Below are 22,165 nucleotides of genomic sequence, written 5' to 3' on the forward strand. Positions count from 1 at the left end.
ACCATGTAGAGCTTTTTTTACGTGCAGAGGTGAGCTCTGCTGTGTGGAAGTGCATGTTAGCCTGTAAACGCACAGACATGCAGGCTGTGCATGTTACTCCGAGAGCTGACTGTAGTGAGTGTGTGTTGTGCAGTAGTGCAGTGCTAGTGGATGGACTCTGCAGTGATATTATGATCCTGTAACCGGATACGCTGGTTTCCATGCCTCAGCTGCGCATCCACCCCTCCCACCCCCTCACCTCCACATCGGGCTATTTCAGGTTCTCTAGATGCACAAAGTGCAAACACTCCACTACACTGCTGCAGGTCGAGCAAGAAAGCAGTCAAAGTTGGACGCGTGTTCGACAGCAGTCTGCAGGCATGACTGCGCCATCCCGTTCTTCCTCACTGTAATGCACCCAGCTCTGCACATGAGGACGACGCTGTCCAACTCACTCCTCTGTGTCTCCCTCTTTTTTCCTCTCTCACTCACACTCACACACAAACACACACACACACAATGCAGAACTAGTAAACACATTCCAGACAAAACCCAGAGGAAGAGATGGTGTAGTTCTGGCCTGACCAGACTGACTACGCTCACCAGCTTCTACACTTCCACACACAACTTAAGATACAATTACACTATGATGATACAAGCTACTACAGCTGATACTGCTCCTGCTCTGTCTACTACTGTAAGAATACCGGTTTTCTGACATATTTGAGTGCTTGCACACATGCGCTGAGGCGTGCCCCAATTACTCATAAGCATCGACAATCATTGAAAATCCTTATCAACGCCTTGCTGCCTTTTCTTCTCCCTTAAATGTTCTCTTTTTCATTGACCTCTAATAAAAGAAGAAAACACACGTATGTCATTCCCCAAAAGACTTTTCATTAAGCAAGTCAAGGTTCACCTTGCACATGTGGTTTAAAAAGAAGATGTGGAGAAGGTGAAAAAAGGTTGATTACAGAAGTGAAGGCCATTCCATTTGTGATTTCACCTCCAGCAAATTCAAGTGCAATTGTGCTGTGTAATTTTATCATAATATTTTGAATAAGAGGTCAGTTGTGGCCCAACAAATTGGCAAATTATCTAACAATAAACTGAAATTCCATTTATACAAGACATCCTTAATCTGGAAAACACTTTTATTTTCAAATCGCTGGGAAAAAAATGTTCCTGAGTGCTTCTGTGGAACAACAAGGAGGGAGGACAGATGGTAGTAGAGCGTCCAAAGCAAAATAAATAAGCCAATCATACTGCTGGAAACAATGTCCATCTGTGTGTGTGTGTGTGCGTGCGTGTATCTGTGTGTCTCATAGTGATCATAAACACTCACATGACAGAGGTCAGCTGGGTATCAGACAGGGAATTCACTACGATCTCTTACATAATGACGGACATGGTTACAAAACACTGCAGCCCCAACTGGACAACATGCAACATCCCATTAATAAAGAAGCACCGATGTGTGTGCGCATGTGTGTGTGAGAGAGTACTGGCACGGCAAGCACAGGTTGCATTTTAACCCTTTTTGTGAAGTGATGCTAAAACAAAAAGTCTTGAGGACCTCGCTGACGCCGCAAATACTTCATTTCTGGGCTTTAAATGCATCAGAATTCATTTTTCAGATTCATGTTTGACTGCATAAATCAAAGTCACACATTCACAGTGTTTGAAAAGTCTAAAGTTACTTAAGAGATTTTTCACATGCTCTAGTTCGGATCACCAACATTACTCGCAGTGTTAAGGTAAAAGAACAGTGAAAAAGAAGTCCGAAGTTCAGGGACAAAGCAACAGAGTCACTTTCTTCCCCCTGGACTCATGATAAAGCTATATTCAGTAGCCTGTTTATTAGACACACGTAGCTGGTAGTATTTAGTTGAAATTTGGATTAGATTATAATATGAGGTGCGAAAAATAGAACACGTAGCACATAAAACCTTGTTATTAATGTAGGTGTAACTAGCAACTAAGAATATGTTAAAGCTTAAATCCACAGGAGCGTTTAAAGCATGTTTTGTGTCTCAATCCAGGTGATTTTCCTTTTTATGGGAAACCAAAACTTCTTCAACAGGTGCCAAAACTTTTTATATTAATACAAAAAAACATGCATTCACAGTTTTTCCCAGAAAAAGGGGATCTAGCCTCCTTGTTTCCTTCCCTAATTTCTGCACATAGCTGAACTGATATGACACGTTTCACAGGGGCTTTGCCACTCAGGGCCCCCCAGTCAGTACACTGGACCCTATGTCAATCATAAAAGACAGCCATGTCAGGTGCCTTTTTTATATAACATCATAACTTTGCTCACTTCTGTTAAAGGGACAGTTCACCATTTTCCACTTCCTAAAGAACTATGCAGTAGCACACAATGAACAAGCACAAAAAGTGAGCGTGTGTTTCTCAAATTTCTGGTCATTTTTTATATTCACGCACAAACTGACTCTCTCTGTCTGTCTCTCTCTCTCACACACACACACACACACACACAGAGACGCACACTTAAGTCTATAAATAAAAGGCAGAAGAAGAGAGCAGATTTAGGTCAGCAGACATGTCTACATGCTGTTGAGCGCTCCACTCTCTCCACTGAGCCACCGAGGGAGAAAACAGCTTGACACTTCCAGTGACAAAGCCTCTGAAACTGCAGAAATCTACAGCGTTGACATGTCTGGTCATCGGGTGTGAAGTAGTACCCACCTTATTACTGCAGTATGTGCCTTATTACTGCAGCACGCGCCACATCATGGCAAAAATCTGCCTTTTTACCACAGTGCCCACCTTGTTACAGCAGCACCAGCTTCAGTACTGCGAGTGTCATCGTTTCAACTGCAGACAGCACCCGTATTACTTTAATATAATCCTCATCAGCACAAACCAAGCCTTGCTACTGCACCGCTCACACATGCTAAAGGTATACAGCTCACCTACATTAACCACCCCTCATGCATCAAACTCTGTTATTATCAGGTCTTACAGATTCAAAATAAAAGCCTGCAGCTGTCATGTCTTCTGCAACATCCAGGCTCTCTGAGCTTTAATGTTTTCCTCCCAGCTCGATGCTGATGCATTTGTTCTGGAGATGGCAGCATGAGCTGAACGAGCTGCCTGGGTGCAAAAATAAAATCAGGATTGTTTTTTCCGGAACTGGAAATGCTCCAGTAAACCAAATAGTACAATTTGGAAATATTAAACGGACTCTAGACCCTACCTGGAATTTGGGGACCTCCTGAGGACTTCCCCATTCAGTAAAAACTAGGCTTTCCTCTCTCCCCCTGTGTGGTTTTCTGCTCATTTACAGTTGTATAACTCTGCAGCACATCTGCTGACTGTCTGTGGTCTGATGCTAGGTCTATGTTGTGGGTACTCGTGAGCGCAAAGTAAGTACCTCTGACATGGCTGATGCACAGCTTGCAGGTCACAACCAAAAAGTGAGGAGCTGCTGTCATTAGGGGAGTTCTCGTATGTGTTGTGGTGCTTGTTACGAAAGTTAGAGGCCCCTCAACTTTACCACAACAGCTACACTTACTTAGGTTTAAGAAACACAGTTCACTGCTTCACTGGTGTCCAACACTACGTCTCACAAAGGTAGCCAATAGCAGGATATCGTAGCGGGGGGCTCACGAGATAGTCCAGAATGAGTGGGAGCCCTATGGAGCTGAAACTTTGTTTTGTTTCCAGGTTTTGATTTCAACAAAAAGCCTTTCTGGGAGTGTTAAGACATGTCACAGTACCAAGAGCCACTCTACGATTTTCACTTAAGACACGAACCAGCAATCACAACCAACTGCTGCTTAGACATAGGTCAATTTCTTTACAGTTCTACATGTCTAGCCATTGTTTAACATTTCATAAATCCTTTAATCGATCAATCAGCATGGAATAGAAGAATGCTAGTAGCTTCCTATTAGGAAAGCCAAAAGGACTTAAGTGTTTTTTGTCCAAATTAAAATGCTTCCTTTTCCTTAAGAAGCCAATGTAATTAATTATTTTATTTAAATAATTTATTCAAGTAGCTCACCCAATACATTGAGGACTGGCTCCTCAGCGCCCTCTGCTGAACGTTGCCGAACTGCAGCCATTTTTTGTACGACGGGATTACGAGGAAGTGGAAGAGTGGCATGTGTGTATACACACACACACATATACATACATACACACACACACACACACACACACACACATATATATATATATATATATATATATATATATATATATATATATATATATATAATAACACATTATAAAATAAATACCATTGAAATATACTCAAACATCAAACCTGACTTTTATGACTTGTTGTTGTCAACTCACTTCTACTAAGTTGACTTTACATGTTTGTTTGATTGCCATTTAAACGTAAGTGTGTTGACACCGACTTGTGTCATTTTTTACAGCCAAATGTTCAAATTAACTGTAGATAAACAGTAGTCAAAGATAACCTGTTTATTTATTTCACGTTTTTCTTCAGTGAAAGCCTTCAGTGTATTTTGAGGACTGAAAAGTTTATCGGACAGACCAACTCAGAAGTGGCGGCTGCTGGCTCGACTCTGTCAGCTGGACTGAGTTTGTATAACAGAGAGAACGACGGTCCGTGGAAGTACAGAGGGAACTGGTAATTGCAAATATTAATAGTGAAACTTTTTTCAACAAGACTCAGCTACCCCGCAGCAGCTCTGAAACACTAGCCCTCATCGTTTCTATTATTCATTACCAATAAATTACACAGTCACGCCGAAATTTAACATACTTGTTCGGCGTGTTTTTTGCTTTGCTCTTTAAAATGTGAGAAACGACGTCTTACCGCATCCAGGTCCGCCGGGTGTTTAAAGAGTAACATGGAGGGTATTTAAACAGTCCCGTCGCCTACAGAAAACCAGTCCGTCCGAGCTCCCGGAGACTCTGTCACACAATGGCGCTGATAGGAGGAGAAAACTGCCTCCGCTTACAGGAACGCTGCTGCCTTCAAGAGCTGCCGGACCCGCTCGCGAGGTGAAAAGCACGTGCGCTAATGTCCCGCACATTAGCGTCATTTGCCGAAAAAAAACCCGAATTTGTTAGGGTTATGTGGCACACATGAAAATCTACTATCGGATACTTAAGAGGGCTGATATGTTTTCTTTTTAAAAGTTTCACTTTGATGGATCGACAAAATGTGTAGTAAGAATATACAGCCCTTAACAAATACGCTTTCTTTCCTTGTTAGATGGAATTGAGTTTCTGGAAGTGGCTTTCCATTGAGCATCAGTTACACTCCCGATGCCACTTTAATTTAACAACTGCATAATTACCGTTATGCCAGAATCCATTTTTGTCATGGTTCATATATTTACGAGGAACACTTGAACGCCACAAGAGAAGCTGAAACCGAACAGCTGCCCCGAAAGGCAGCATCGTCAACTTTGCCCCGCCCACCCTTCCACCCACACACTCACTCGCTCTCTCACACACACACACACACACAAACACACACAGTGTCTTAACGCTGTGCCTTCTCTCTCCCACTCAGTGTAAGACTAGTTAATTAAACATTAATAACATTAGAAACGAAATGAATGCATTGTCAAGGCTTCTTATATATAAGCAATTTTATACTCGTTTCAGATTTTTTTTCGCTATTTCATATTGTCGAATGCATTAAAAAGATGAAATTCATTCATTTATTCCCTGATTAATACAACAGTAGTCAGTGGTGACGGAAATGAAGAGTGCACGGCCGGTGCCTTTTAGCTGGTTACTGACATCCATCCTACTCTGCAGCAGATGGCAGGGTGATGTCCGGTAAACTCAAACAAAACCCGGCAGTCTGCTCCGTGCAGACAAAAACACCAGTTCACCGGCGCATCCTGAGGCACAAAATGGGCACACAGACCGTTTGTGGCCCCGATGCCCTCTGTTGCACGCTGCCCAGTTGTGCCCTAATATAGCCTCATAACACTTTTTTTAAGACAGGCGGCATGTTCCTAGGGCAGCCTTTAATCAACTTGTTGTATTTCCATCTACTGGACCTCAGTGTTTCCAGATACCAACTGTCAGTTTCTGTAGTTTTAAAGGTGGCAAAAACAGGAATTAGACCTTTAAGGTACACTGCTCACACCAGGAAGTACACAATAAAAGTCACCTGTGCATCTTTTCAAGATATTTGGTTTAGAAACTTTGGTGATGACAATGTAAGCTATGCTACAGCTCAATTATAACAAGCAGCAAATAGGCTGTAAATATAGGTGGACACAAATTACAGTGTCACTCATTGTTTAGTAAAGTCCCGTCCTGTAAGTTTAAGCTCGGCATTTTGGCTATCAGTTTTTTTTTAATGATTTTTTTAAACCACATGTTATATGAAACAGGTTAGTCTAACTGAGAAATTTAAAAAAATGGCAATCAAGTTATTTTTTGGTTATTTAATAATAATAATAATAATAATAATAATAAAAAGAATATTGTACTCACAAGTATTCAGTGATGAGTCTGTAACAATGTTTTCCAGCAAACTGATTAATTGTCATAAACCTAGAAATAATCTAGTAAAGCTATCTTGATAGCAGTGGACATCGCTGTTCTGCTAATCGCATATTATACGTGGCTACTACATGCACGCATTACGCCAAAGGCAGAGGAGATGAGATCTCTTAGGTGCTCGCATACCATTCAGGCAAATAAAACACATATGTTTTATCATCTGAGATGGCGTCCCGGTTACCAAAGATGCAAAAACACAAATGAAAGAGGCAACGCCACCTGCAGACTAGACATGAGACCCATCTGTCTCTAGACAGTTGACAACATGCTGGCTAAACATTATCCAAGCTAATATTCAAAACTGCAGTTTTGTTTGATAACATTTTTGCATCGTATAAGAGTTTATTTGCTATATACATGTCCGAGTCCAACAATGCAAGATCCACTTTAAGAAATGTATCACTAACTGCAGCTAACAGAGGCTAACAGCAGCTAACATTGGCAAAAGCAATTGCACTTATACACTGAATTACTCCCTCATCCTGCCAACGAAGCTAGCCAGCCAATGATAGTATCAACTGATACTAACAGCTCCACACCATTTTCCAAGTTTGGTTATGTTTAGTTTGGAAAAAAGAAACAGAAAACAACAAGAATCTGATACCTAAAATGGCACATCAAGACTTTAAACCAATTTGTGATGCCACCGCAGCTATGTTCGTCTTTTCTTTACAGTCTTCATTTGCAGAAGCTCCCTGAGCTCTGTCTTGTGCGGCTTACATCACTGTGTCGTTTTCTTCTCAGGCTCGTACATCTCTTCACTCAATAACAAGCTCTGGCTCGTAGTTAGCAGATATTCAATGAAAATTTCATGACACAAATTCTAAAATTTCACTCCTATCAACTTTCTAGTTATTTCTCTTCTGTATACCAGATTATAGGACATAAGAGTGAATGACAAACAACACTCCAAGGTTTTGGGGTCTCTTTTCTCTCACAACTCCAAAGACATCACAGTTCAATACACAATCAAATGCTTTTGCTTCTGCGACTTTTTACACAACTTCCATTGATTCCACCATGTAATGTTCCACCTGCTTCATTTCTAATTCTGGCATAACAGGGTCTAAATTCATGCTTAGATAAGTGCTGAGAGACATACAAAGTACAGTATTATTTAAACGAACTTGTTCAATGATTCAGCACTGAAGAACTTGTGGAAGCAACAGATCAGACAGAGAAATGGTTATTTTTGGCAACAAGGATGTATCCTATTGTTTCTTAATCATGCAAACAGACCCGAATGAAGCCCCGGCTGCTGTACAGATAACCAGTGGGTTAGCCAGGGTGCATACGTAGTTTCTGTGGTGAATGGAGATCTGATTTTAGTAGCGCGTTCATCTCTCTGGACTCTGAGTTGACTCATGAATGCAGAGCAGCGAGGAGGGATGGCTCTAAATAAAGATTTCAGGTCAAAAACAGGAAATGGCTCAGTGAGCAGGGAGGGCAGGGCCATAGCAACACCAACTGGAGAGAGCTGCACCCACAATATCCCTCCCTCCCTCCATTTATCTATTTATTTCTCCTTTGCTCTTTTATTTCCCTCACTGAGTAAAACTTTTTGCTGATGCCTTAACCTTAATTTTCTTCCTGTGCCTCTGTTTTTGTCTCTCCGATTCTACATATTTTCCTGCCATCCAATTATTTCATTTTTTCCGAGGTTCTCGTGTCAGACCAGGAACTAGATAACTTACTCATCACGTTGTGTGTGTGCGTGTGTGTGTGTGTGTGTGTGTGTGCCACTATAACTGTGAACCTGACTCACGGTGAGTTCACTGGTCCAACTCAACACCCAGCGCATGAAGCTGCATCCATCCATCACCGCGCTTTCATCCATCACTGTGTTGCACCTTTGGGTGGTAACACAGGGATTATGGCAGTCACCAGAATTAGATCACGAACATCATGTTCCATTTATACTCAGCAGGACAACACGAGGTGCATTTTCATATCATCAGGCTCTCTAAATTCATACAGACACATGAGCTGAAAAATGCCACCGAGCACAACAGTTGATTCACACTCGTGTGTCTGTTAATCATAAGTGCCGTTGACGTGAACAATGCATTGATTATGTTCTCAGTTGTGTATTTTTCTTAGTAATACAGGAAGTATCACAGCAACTTCCAACCATCTGCTGGTGACTTATTCACTGAAGTAAATGCGGTCCTGCATGGCAAGCAGTCTTGAGTTTAGTTGCTGTGTTAAAGGCACATTGCTGTGCCTGCTGAACACTTTAACACCTCTGCTACTTGTATTACTACAACCATTACAACAACAGCCTACTGTACATTTCCAGTTATTACTGCTACAATTGCTGTTACTACTGATACCGAGTCCATCTGATACTTCATTTGCTTATTTTAAGGAGGTGGAAAATTCTGATATTGATATATCAAATTGTAAGAGTGTTTGGTTGTTTATCTCTCTGTGTTAATCCCGTAATGGACTGCTAACCTATCCAGCATGTAGCCCACCTTTCACCCTATTTAAGCTGGGATAGGCTCCAGCAATTTCCACCAATGTACATCACAAACTAGTGAAGACTGTGAAGACAACACCTGTCTTCCCACCTTTAACTGATGCTCTACTGAATGTGCCACAGCTACAAATGTGGAAACAGTCAGATTTGTGCATTTGTGTTTCTAAAATTACCCTCTGAATGCATTATATTCTATACACAAGTTTTCCTGCATAGAGACAAATGCGATCAGTCGCTGTCACTATCAGCCAACTGATATTTGGGTCAGCTTCCAGAGTGGGTGAAAAAGAATCAGGATAATAAGGATAAGAATTTTGATTCTTGTGAATGGAATTCAGCTGGATGGTTACAAATGAACTGTCATTTTGAGTTATTTTTAATTGGTCTTCAATAAACAAATAAATAAATACTAAATCTTCAGTGCTTTTTTCATTCAGCGACTTAATAATTAACTCAACAATGATATAGTTTTTGAGTGCGTCATCTGTCGTCACTAATAGGCTGTATATAAAAGATGGAGATGGGCACTGTGAGGTGAACCATTGGTTTGTTACGTTTTGCTGTGAAGCCTTGAGCTGAGTGTTTCCACCATTGCCCTCTTCACTTTTTGAAACTAGAAGTCAAGAGGAGATGAGAGTGATCTGACTATAAACGCCAATCTTTTGATTGATACACTGAGTCGTTACCAAATTAGATAACAATTTTTTTGTGTTGTTATAATAAGAGGACCATCAAAATTTATTAAGACTTGAACATTTAAAGGCCATTTTTTACTGGGATCATATAGCAAGAGAGCAAAGGACTGTTTTCTCAGAGACTTCTACAAAACCTGCGGGTTTTTTGCAACCACGGTATTCGCCCCCTGCTGGTCATTAAAAAGAATGTAGGTTCAAGACACTTCTGCATTGGGTTCGCCCTTCACAGGTCAATGCCAACTTTAATAGCCAGTGCATGAACCAGATGTAGTTATATGGTAATTATTACATCTTCTATAAAATATAATTCATATAAAGACCAGTACCATTGCCCCTTGATCGAACAAGCAAATGGCTTGTGGTGAACTACATTACAGTGCTAAAATACTTTGTCCCCATTGTTTGTTATCGTAAAGGATTATTACTCTGTCATCCCACACAAGTGGACCTTAATCTAATGTCAAAGTAATTGTGATTTACTGTAAAGGGATTGTGTAACAGAATGTTTACGTTCTATCACAAGTGGAAACTACACCGCTGATCATCTTTGGTTACTCTTCTCCCCTTTAAGTTTACGTCTTAAAATGAAGAAGAGTAAAACCAGCAGAAACATCCGCGTGTGCTGACAGATTTGGGGACGGTGTGTGAAGAGAATATTATTAACACTATTAGACATGGGTGTGGCACACAGGCCCAACATGGAGAAAACATTGGGGTGGGGGGAGCAGGGAGGGGAAGGGCTCCACACCAAAAAACACCCATCTGCTTTCTTTCCCATTCTCCCTCTTTGTCTCTACCTCCTCCTCTTCTCTCTCATTGTCTCTTTGCCCCGTCTCTTTATCAGAGTCCACCATTGCCCCCTCTTTGGCCCAGACACAGCTGTTACCTCGGTCACGTGCATACACACAAAATCCTTTATCCCTGATGTGATATATCCGCAGTTAGTGGCACAATTTTGTGCTATACAGTCTAAACTGATATAACTGCCCACACAAAGGTGGACAGAGCCTGTTCCTCCCTCTCTCTCTCTCTCTCACACACACACTTCATCATCTTTTTTCTTCTCATTACATTGAGACTTCAAACACTTGTTAAGTGCCTTGACTCATGCACTTCAAAAGGGGAAGTACAAGTAAGCAAGGCGACTCGGCCTCCTACAGTGCTTCCATTTTAGTCGAATATGCTTCCAAAATGCAGTCATGGCGCTTAAACTCCCTGATGGTTTTTCTTATAACGCTGGTGATCTGTGCACGCTGCTGTGACAGTCAATGGCCGGGTATGTCTGCCGATGTTATACGGAGGCTGTCACAAGCCAAATGAGCATTAATGAGATCTACAATTAATGGCATATTCAGAAGAGCATTAATAAAATGTTGAATCTCCGAGTAGAAAATTTAGGAGCCAGTCCGTACTGCTGTAAGAGTGCAGCAGGAAAAAAAATACACGAGTGCGAGCAGGCTTTTAGGACTTGTTGCACTGCATCCTACTGTTCTTCAATCACAGAGCAACCCTCACATCAAAAGAGAACACAAATCTTTAGGCTTCTCACATGACTTGAAACTGCAATCTCATGGTTGACATGACCCAATTATATCATTACGTATCCACAGAGATGACAAATGGGGCTTTTCAGTCTTTTTAAGCCTATGACTTGACTGCACTTGAATTACTGCGCTGTTGCTACATAATAAAAAACTGTTGTCTAAATATGATAAATGTGTGCTTATCTTGGGACAACAAGCTTCTGTACACCATGACCTTTACAAGCTGCTTTCATTAAAGAGCTCTTCCCTTTATCCTTAGGATAAAGTTTGTTATCTAAACTAAATTGGACAATTAAGCAGTGATCCCGGGTAAACAGTTTATTTCACGATTACGGGATTAATTATCTTGAGATACTGTAACTCAGAAACCACAGCTGCCACTGGTTTTAGTGCAAAAGCTGAGATGTCAGGTTTTATAGCTACACTGTTGGCCAAGCAGTCCAAATCAGTTTCATTCATGAAAATAGACTATGTAGGCTTAAATAAAGATGAGCTAAAATATGTAAAAACATTTAATAACAATTAAAAAAAAAGAAAAGTTCAAAAATTCAAATGAAATTAACAAAAATTATCAGGAGAAAGTGAAGACTTAACAGCTATGATGTTGTGTAAACGATTATGAGAAGGCTATTAAAGCTAACCAGCAAGCATTGAGTATTACCACTTTATACCTTGAGACTGGATAGTGACTCATTAAGGTGTTCATTCTGAAAATGCAGTTAAACAGGTAGTGGATGAAAGTACACGCAATGATGGGGAAAGTTCTCAGCTCTGCAAAGGACGAACAGGAGAACTAACCAGCTCATGATATGGCAACATGACATTTGGTTGTTTAGGAAGAGGGGCAAGTTTTAGGAGTGACGGCGAAAAAGAGAGAGAGAGAGAGAGAGAGACAGCAGAAAAAGAGAGAGAGAGCAAGTTTTGAGATGTGAGAAATTTGTGACGTTTAGCGTGTTTGAAGTGTGTAGTTCATGTGTTGTCTTGTGTAATTAATGTGTTGTGGATAGTTTTGTGTTGTGTGTTAGAACAATGAGGCGACTGTTGTCTCCAGGTAGAAACAGGAGCAGTGATACACCTGCTGCTGTCAGACCTGCAGGTATCAGGCTGTGATGTTCTCCTTTATAGTGGACAGAAATTATTTTTTTGGAGTGGCAGAAATAATTTGTGTGGCGTCTTATTGAGCAGCTGGTTGTTATGTAAATAGTTTGAAATGTTTTTTGTTTTTTTTAAAGGTAAAAGGTAAATGGCTGCAAATAACTTTGTTGTTTGCAAAACTTGTGCATATGATTTTAAAATTGACCATTTATATTTGCATTTAAAGTTATGAAAGTTATGAAATATGATTCATTAAACATGTTTGTGGTTGTTAAAGTAAAAAAATATAACTTTTTCTACTCTGATTTTATGTTTTCTGTCTGATTTTAGTTCAATTGTGTTAATTATGTCAAAATGAAAACATAACTGTTAATTCAGACACGTGAGGTTGTGCTGAAAAGTATGATACCAAACAAGGCAAAGTAAATAGTTTTTAAAGGTAAAATGTAGAGGGAAAATCAAAAGTAGTCAAAAATGGCCAATTATACTCTGGACCCCAGAGGGTTAAACTTTTTTTTTAAAGTAACACAATAGTTACTTTTCAAGTAATTAATTACTTTTAGAATATTGTAACTCAGTTACTAACTCAGTTACTTTTTGAAGAAGTAACTAGTAACTATAATTAATTACTTTTTCAAAGTAACTTGCCCAACACTGCTAGTAAGCAGCTATTTTGATAGGGTCCAGTTAAGGAAATCTGAAGAAGTTGATTCTGTTCATCTGGACGTAGCGTTTCAATCCTGCTCCAAAATTCAACACGGCAGTGACCAAAACACAGACAGCAGACAGATGCATCCATCTTTTATATACAGTATTTAGAGCAACAGAGACACCATCTAGAAGAAGTTACTCTTCACATTATACTTTTACATTCGTTCTCGTTCAGCTGTGATTGGATAATTCAGGCTATTTCAACCGGATGGTTTCACATCCGGCCCATTAGTCATGCAGTGAGATCAAATCCACACACCTCAGGCTGCTGTGAATGCAAACATCTGCTCATAACAGTCTGATTTCTTCCTTCTCTTCATATTGCCATTCTTAAAAGTCAAGTTAGTCATGTTCTATTACTGTATGCACTCTCTATACTGTATACCAAGTTTTGGCTGGAAATTGGTATTTTTATTGGCAAATCAAGATAATCCTCGAGTTTTTATGAGCGTTGTGATGGAAGGGTCAACCAGACTATATTTAATATATTTCTTATCGTCATATTTCCATCACCAAAACAATCAAACGTTTCCTGCTAATAGGCATGTCTAATATATCTCTTACCTCTGTGCCATAAAGCTCTACTGTTATTCCAAAAATTGTAAAAATAAATTTTTATTATAATGGTTTATTACAGTAGACTTAAATTACTTAAATTAGACTCAATTACTGCTGTAAATATCTAACCAGCCTACAGCACGCAGTACTGTCAGCGTTAATCCACAGCAGAAAAAAGCCACATTGGTAAAAACTGCAGTACCTCAGTTTCAGGAAACAATTTCTGCTTTTTTATTCCTTTTTCTTTTAAAATAAAAAAAATTCAGATCTTAAAGTATTTTGAGGCTTTTTTTCAAAATTGGGTTTCATTGAGAGGAGTAAGCTCGAGGTTGAGATCCAAGAGCAAGGTGACCATTTCTTGTAAAACAGACACATTTTTTTTTGACTTTTTCAAAACACAAAATGCAAAGTATGATCTTTAAATAAAAGACATTTCCAAGTTGCCATTTTCCCCAAACAAAATAACACCGCTTTTTTATTTTCTGTCCAGTGACTGAAGAATTCCGAGCGACAGCTCTATAAATAGAAAAAAGTTAGGTCGCTCTGCACAAAACTTTTCATCTTGCAAAGAGAGGGCTTGTGACTTGACTTGAGCATGGGTGAGAGAGCCATACAGAAAAACAGAGACAAAGAGAAAGAAAGGGAGGGAGGGAGGTATGTTTATTCACGACTGCTGTAACGCCTCCAGTGTCAGGTGACTTACAGGAAAGAAGTTGTTGTTCTCTCTCCCTCTCTCTCGTTCTTGCTCTGTTTCTCTTTCATTTGGGAACTTTTCTGTTTTCCTTGTTTCATAACTTCTGACATGAATTGTTTTTCTCTCTCAAGTCCCTGACTTTACTGCCCATGTTCTATAACGGATTAACAAATCAGAGTACGAATGCCAAAAACAGGCAAGAGGCAGATTACCAAAATTATATATGATAATGGACTTAAACCGAAGTTGAAAGGAAAATAAAGCCATTATTTGAGGCTAAAACAACTATTTTAGATGTATCTTAGACCGTACTCAGTTATGTGTTTAATGAGGAGTTTCCCCAACCCTTTAATGTGTATGTGTGTGTGTATACCCATCCATAGCAAACCAGTGAGTGTGTGAGTGTCACACATTCCAACAGAAAAGCTTACCATTAGTAGTTAGGACACAGAAACCTCTGTCCACCAACTGAAAACACTGAATTCAGTCAGGGGTTAGCACTAGCATGACTAGTCTGAACAAAGTTCTAAGTACAGAAAATAGCAGCTGATGTGAGAAATACTGAAAGTGATGGCAGTCATAGCAGTAAACGTGTTAGTCATAGTAAAAAGAGGTGGAGTAGTAATAGTAAAAACTTGAGTGTTATTGCTTTTACCAACTCACTGCAGTGTCATTTCATGTGTGAGTGAATTCCTCCCACATGCATATCTTTGCCGCTTTGCCTCCAACAGTAAATTCTGCAGCATTTTCTTTCTTTCCTTTCCTTTTTTTTTTTTTTTAAATGCACTTCATGTCAAAGCAAACTGCACTGAAAACTCTGTGGGGGGATATTGTAGCTGAAAACAGTAAGGTCATTAATCTTCGAGAGAAAGCGAGCTGACACACAAGTCAGGGCACACAAGGAAGCAGCTTTAGAGACTAGCAGCTAGTAGCTATACGGCCTAGCTGGTTATCCATCTTTCTTTTTCTCCCGATTTTCTGCTACCAAGCAGCTTCATTTTATGCGCCCCTATTCCTTCCAGTCACGAGATCCACAGAGAGATATTCTTCCTCTCTGGTGTAGCTTTTGAAAAACCAGGATGCACTCGGAACAATGTACAAAAATAACAAGCAAAACAACGGTGATAAATTTACTGCTTAACACCCACCAAATCGCCGGGGGACTTGCCTGGGGGTTAGGGTTTTGTTTTTGCCACATGCAAAAATGGGCACATTTTGACAAACTTTTCTGTTAAAACAGGGGTGAAACATAAGGCCTAGGGAGCCAGAATTGGTCCCGCAAAGACTCCAATCAGGCCCACTGGACAACTTTGGAAAATGAGAAGGTGGGCATCAATTTTGGACTTTTTAACTGTATGTTAACAAATTTTACACCTAGTTAACAAAGACCTCCCCCACAGCCATTCATATAACAGCAATGAAGTAATAGACAAACATTTAAATTACACAAAAAAATCATGTGTTTTCACTATATAAGTATACAACAAAAATGCTGTACTATAGAATAGTATGTAAAACAGTAACAGTAAAGTATCGCATTTTATGTGGATCATCTATTTTATTTAACAAAAAAATTCTGCTTTGTGATTACAGGAAAGTCCTTGCTGTGAGCTGCATTTAGACATTTATTTCTTACAATCACTGAGTCATGCTGACAGGTTTCTTTCAGTAACTACTTCAGCATTTCTTTATTGTGTAGAAAAAAGTCTTTTTCCTACATTGAGATACCTCCAGGATTAAATGAGCAGTTAAACTTCTTTACACTGACAGAAAGAGGAGTTTCACTGGTCCGGCTCGGCTAAGATCAAAGTGGGCCGTATTTGATTCATGAGGTAAAATGAGCTCCCTCTGACATCCGTCTGTTAAAGGATTTTCCATTTGGGTGTTCCAAAGAGACAAAATTATTGGAGACAGATGGAGATTAGCCTAACCCTACCTCTAATCCTAGATGAGTTGCCGGTGACTCGTTCAGTGCTAAGACATTGGAAAAAAAAGAAATTTCTGCCTTACACTTGTTTGCCACTGTCATCCAGACAAGTGTCAGTTTACTTCCATGTCTGCCTGAACTCACATGAAAACTTTGAAGTGAAAGCTGAAGGACAAAAGTCATGTCCACAACATCAAGATGTTACCAGTTCAGTATTCCTGGGTGTTCCTGGGTTATTGCATTAAATAACAGCCAGAAAGGTGTTTTTGCAGAACATTCCTATAACACCCTGAATCAGACATTTTTGAAAATAAGACATCATCACTTCTTCTATTTAGCCTGACCGATAGAAGCAAACATATGTATTTGTAAAAAGCCACAATGACTTTGCCATCAGATTCTAGTCAGTCCATCCTTGAACCAAGTGGACATTTGTGTCAGATGTAACAGAGTTCCTTCTACTAATATGAATGTCCATATGAATGGACGGCCATGGTTATGAAAAAAAAATCCCACACTTTCACATCTCCTTAACAGAACCACCCCTCACACCGCTTTGATTAAAATGTGCTTCTTTGGTTTTCAGTTCACACGATACACTTCCATCAGCAAAAATGCCGTCATATTTAGATGTTATAACAAAGTCTTTCACATCAATTCAATTTTATTTATATAACACTAAGTCACAACAACAGTCGCCTCAAGGCGCTTTATATTGTAAGGTAGACCCTACAATAATACATTCAGAGAAAAAAAACCCAACAATCATATGACCTCCTATGAACAAGCACTTTGGCGGCAGTGGGAAGGAAAAACTCCCTTTTAACAGGATGAAACCTCCAGCAGAACCAGGCTCAGGGAGGGGCGGGGCCATTTGCTGCGACCGGTCGGGGTGAGAGAAGGAAGACTTGTACCCTTTTGTACACTTGTACAATACTGTCTTATTTTGTTTTTGGTCACACAGCACTGCAGTTGCAAGCCCGGTGAAAACCCTCACCGAGCCAACGGGAGCATCTTAAAATCACCGCTGTACACTCATTTCCGTGACACCTGTGTGATCACACTGACAGAGAACAAAACAGAAAGTCACAGGGTGAGCTCGAGGTGTCAGAATATGAGTTTCGTCTCTTACAACCAAGTGGACTGACGGCGTTTAGGGAGACAAAAGGTGGATTCTTGTACTGTTCACTCCCAATAGTGCTGTTTTCTGAAAGTCCAAATTTCCCAAATCTCTCCAGGGATCATTTATTAATCGGTTTACTGGAATAATCTGGCAATATGAAAATGTTTGCTGTATCGACAAGAAAAAAAGTGCATCAGAATTGTGGTTATAGTAATCCATCCTCAGTAATCTATTACTTCTTTCCTTACTGCTGCCCTCCCACACCAGACCAGACTGGCTGAGTCAGCTCCACTGCTCTGTCACGATTCAGCCTGACACACTTTCCCTCCCTCCGTCTCTCCCCCCCAACTTTCCTTCATGAATCTCTTCATTCATCCTGAGCTGGTTCAAAACTTCCTCGCCTCTCCACTATTGCTGCGAGCCTCTTTCTGTTTCGCCTGATTGCGTTTGCTCCTTTTAAATCTCATGCAGAGATCCTGCGTCCACATACTCTACGGTTCTCTCCTCTTTTTCTTTTTCCCCCTCTCAACCCCCCCCCCCCCCCACCCCCCCCACCCCCAAACCTCACCATCTCTCTCCATCCCTCCCTCCCTGCTGGCTGCCTTCAGGGTAGCAGAAGGGAAGTGAATGGCTTCAGCCCTCCCAGCTGGTCCCATCACCCAGCAACCCAGAGCAAAACAAAAGAACACACACACAGAAACACACACACACACTTGCACACAAGCCTCCAAACAGACAGGCAGTGTACACACGCGCACGGGTTCACCGGCAGATGAGTCTGCATGTTCTTAGACACATGCAGACAGATATGCAGATGTATGTACACACCCACACACACCCACCTTTGCCCTCACAAACTCACATCTATAAACATAGCCAGCCAGTCAGCCAGCCAGCCAGCCGTCCCCTGCAGACTCCCACCCATCATCCTTTCGTCCAGTCCCCCACCCATCACCCATCGTCCCCTTCTCCCCTCCCCGGCACCTTCTCCAGACACCCAGTCCTTTGTCCACATTCTGCTCGGCACATACACACAAAAAAGACATATTTGGGGGAAAACAGATGAACATGTGTTGACCCCCCTGCTCCCCTCCCACAAAAAAGAAGTCGACACAAAGCACATTCACACACATGCATAAAAATTGCGTTTGAGCAACAAAACAGAGCTCAGTTGTTATCTCAAACTCTGTAAGTAGTCTTGTAGCAAATCACAGCTCCAGAAACCTGCATGATCACGATGTGTGTGTGTGCTTTTTAAGCCAAACTGCCAGACATCCTCTGCAATATATCATAAGTGTGCAGGTCGGCGCATTCCAGCAGATATGTTGTGATTAAGTCTCTGACTACTCTGTTTGTTTTTCCACTGCCTGATTCTTCTGCCTGGCCTTTCATAGTTTCACCGGATGACTTCTTACAAACCCCAGAGAAGAACTAACTTAAATGCGCCTCTGTTAGAAATGAATATGATGCAAGCAGAATACAACTCAATGGGAAATCAGCTTTTATCATCAGTGTGATTTTTGTTGTCATGATCAAAGTTAATGACAAAGTCAGGGTCACTTAATATCTGATCGTGGCCATGTTAACCCACCAGGGGGCCCTGAGTAAAATGTTCTTTTCAGAGTTTCATTGTAAAAAAGTGTTTTATATGTGTAGTCGTCATAAATATATGGATCTACAAGGTTAGTGCATGTTTATAACTGTACTACAGCACACCATCTACAACTGTACTGATGCTGAGGTGGGATCACAGTTGAACTGTGTTTTACACACAAGCCAAAACTTAAGGTGAACAGATGAAGTGAACAACAATAATTACACAATAAAACTGGTCCAGGATACCCACGTGATGGCGTGTGAATAGTTGTTTCCTGTGCTGGATGTGGTAGAAAACAGGCACATATAAAGGACCTGAGTCACAAGAGCCGTGTCATCATGACCATCTGATCTGAGCAACTCTGAAGCCCAACTTGGTAAGCAGTAGTCACAATCTACCGAAAGAACAAAACATAACATAATAATGACAGGGAGGGTTTTGCTACTTGAAGACTTTACCGTTTCCTTTGAGTTAAATGAAAAGCATTTCATGCATGATCTGCAAGTTTGATTCTGAATCCGCGTGCTATGTCAGCAGCATGGCGGTGCTCAGGTCAGCACTGTTGCCTCACAGCAAGAAGGTTGTTGGTGCAAACTCGCCTTGGTTCTCCCCTGATATAGCTGCGAGCTTTGAGGAAACACAAAGGACCGACATTTAAGCGGAAACATTTCGCATCTACACCGGGCGTGGAAGTAGATTAAGTACGGCTGTGAATTTTACCCAGGTGCTGATCCACCCTTTAGTGTGGATGGCTGTAAACTTGCACCTTCATAAAGCTGAGGACTAATGGTGTCAATGAATCATGTGACACTGATAATAATGGAAAGATGTCCCTGGCTCCTATACATTTTTGGTTGCTGAGCTGGTTAGCAGTTGACACAGAAAGCCCCTTGCTGTACTGACTTGTATCTGCAACAATAATTTGAAAGTACCGATAAACATTTAGTGAAGATGGGAAATTGTTCTGACCTTCAGGATAACGCTTTACAAATCAATGCAAGCTCCATGGTCCATTAATGGAGATGTCTTGAACTTCATGCAACTGATAGGTGTCTAGGTCACAATGAGACCCATGCCCAGTATTTCAGGTGGACTCCATATATTGGCAGACTGTCAAAACAGGTAGTAGTCTTTCACAATGAGTCAGCAGTCAACACAACTCATTTACCGCCCTATGATCTGTATGAGCACACCCTAAAAAACCCCAAGAGGAAAACTGGGGTGATGTGCGACATCAGATGTGATTCAGTCATTTACTTAATGAGACTGAATGAAAAGAAACACATGCACACTCAGTCAGCTGTCTGGTAACACCAAACCAGAAGCAGACACAGCATTGAGGACGTAGACGATAATATTTACATGAGATGGAGCTAAAAGTTGGATGTTGACCTTGAAAAGAAAGGTTTGACCAGATAAATCGGACTCAGACTATTTCATGGCATATGAAAGTTATTTTCAGAGCTTTCAGAGTTTCCTTGTCTTTCCCAGTGGATCTGGTTGTGCTTGGTTTTCATGACTCATCATTGCTCAATATGAATACGAATGAATATTGAATATGGAACTAGTAATTACAAATGTTTATATAAGAACTGAAAAACTAAGAAAAATGTCCACCATATTTTTCTACAAACCTCTACAAACCTTTAAAAAGGCCCAATCAGGCAGGATCTTATCATATATCCCATTTTTTCCATTTTCTCTTTTGTCCAAAACATGAGCACACAAACGCATTAGCTGCAGAAAGCCAAAGCAGCTAATTATAGTGGACAGGTCTAGCAGGGGGACTAAAATAGAGCCATTTGTGCAACAAAATAAAATCTGTCTTCATAAAATCAGGGGGAATGCAGTCAAAGCAATGACTGGAGGGGGGAAAAACACACACACGCACAAAGAACGGCCTGCTAAATATTTAGTTTAACTTTCTCCTTCACCATAGCAATTGTGAGCCAAACCAAACCTGTAAGAAAAATGCTTTTCTTCCAACCTTCTTCAGCCTAAACCGCTGAAACAAACAAACTACCACTGAAATTAAATGAAGTGAGATGTTTTGGAAGCACCACAACATGGAAAATCTGAGAATGTGAGCTGCTTCTTGAGGCATGGGAATGTTAAATAGGAAGGGAAACTGGGAAAAAATGACTTGACTGAATAAAACCAAGACTAATCTGGTTCAATCCTGTCCGAGCACACTGGTCATGCACAGTTCTGGCAGCAACTCTATAGATAGATAGATGTAAGGAGGACTCTTCCATCTCTAGTACTTTATAGTTGGCTGGACAGCTCTGTTCACCCTGCACACAACAGAGCAAAAAATGTAAAAGAAAAAAGGGTGGAGGTGGGTTGCAAAGTGGCTTGCAGAAGAAAAGCAGGATAAAGCAGCTTAAAACAGCACCCCCTATATGCCAAATATAAGTGTAGAACAGTATTTGCTGATTGTGACTGAGCTTGATTTCATGGCCTAGCTGAATTAACCACCAGTTTACCACCAGTCAGGCTCAATCCAGTCCACCGGAGACCAATCCAATCGGTTGGGGTTGGGCTAATCAGTGTGGTTTGACTCATCTTTAAAGTGTCCACTTCAGCCCAGTCCAAACCAGTATGTCCCAGTCTTGTCTACAACAGTCTTAATCAAATCTCTTTGTGGCAATCTGGCCCAGTAAACTGGCCCAGCACCAGTTCCAGCAGTAAACACGAGGAAACACAATACAAGCCAGAACAAACACCTGATCACACACAAACACACACACACACACAAACTGTCCTTATTCAGCAGAGGGATGTGTTTGCTTTCCTCCTCATTAATTATTGAAAAGAAAAATCCATCCAATAGCTACGAGTCATGAAAACCAGCTTCTGCCACACAGACACAAAAACACACAAACACACAAGCAAACCTAAAACACGATATGGCTGCGGCACAAGCTGAATGTTGATATTAATTGCAGGCACAATTCCACAGTCAACACAGTTTAAAATCAGGTGATTATTGCGACCTCTTGTGATGCAGGTGTCCATTTAAAACCAACCACATGGTTAATTATCCAAACAGTAACGCAGTTTCAGTTTTACTATTAGCAGAGAAATATTTGACAGCTTAGAAATGCAGGGAGAGCTCATGTGAAATTCTTTGCAGCAGATACCGTCCATCCACGCAGCCACTGATTGGTTTTATCACACTAAAGTCTTACAGCACTCCCAGATATTTTTAGACATCTAAATTGAGAGA

At 40.7% G+C, this 22,165-nt stretch overlaps 1 protein-coding gene across 3 annotated transcripts in view; it reads right to left on the minus strand.

Annotated features, from left to right (window-relative positions):
• sertad2b (SERTA domain containing 2b) overlaps positions 1-22,165 on the minus strand; it is a 44,491-nt gene that overhangs the window by 9,215 nt on the left and 13,111 nt on the right. The window contains exon 1 of one of the 3 annotated variants that reach the window (XM_084949417.1): positions 7,750-12,546. The exons of 1 other annotated variant lie outside the window; for it this stretch is intronic. Coding sequence is in view for 1 of the 2 variants with exons in the window: in XM_084949415.1 (XP_084805541.1) it covers positions 4,796-4,800 (5 nt within the window). In the remaining variant the exon portion in view is untranslated. Of the gene's footprint in view, positions 1-4,795; positions 5,339-7,749; positions 12,547-22,165 lie in introns of those variants that run through there. One more of the 3 variants, XM_084949415.1, reaches the window with a different exon arrangement.

The sequence above is a fragment of the Perissodus microlepis genome, chromosome 13 (assembly GCF_051167445.1).
Source record: "Perissodus microlepis isolate ML-2025 ecotype Zambia chromosome 13, ASM5116744v1, whole genome shotgun sequence".
NCBI lineage: Eukaryota > Metazoa > Chordata > Actinopteri > Cichliformes > Cichlidae > Perissodus > Perissodus microlepis.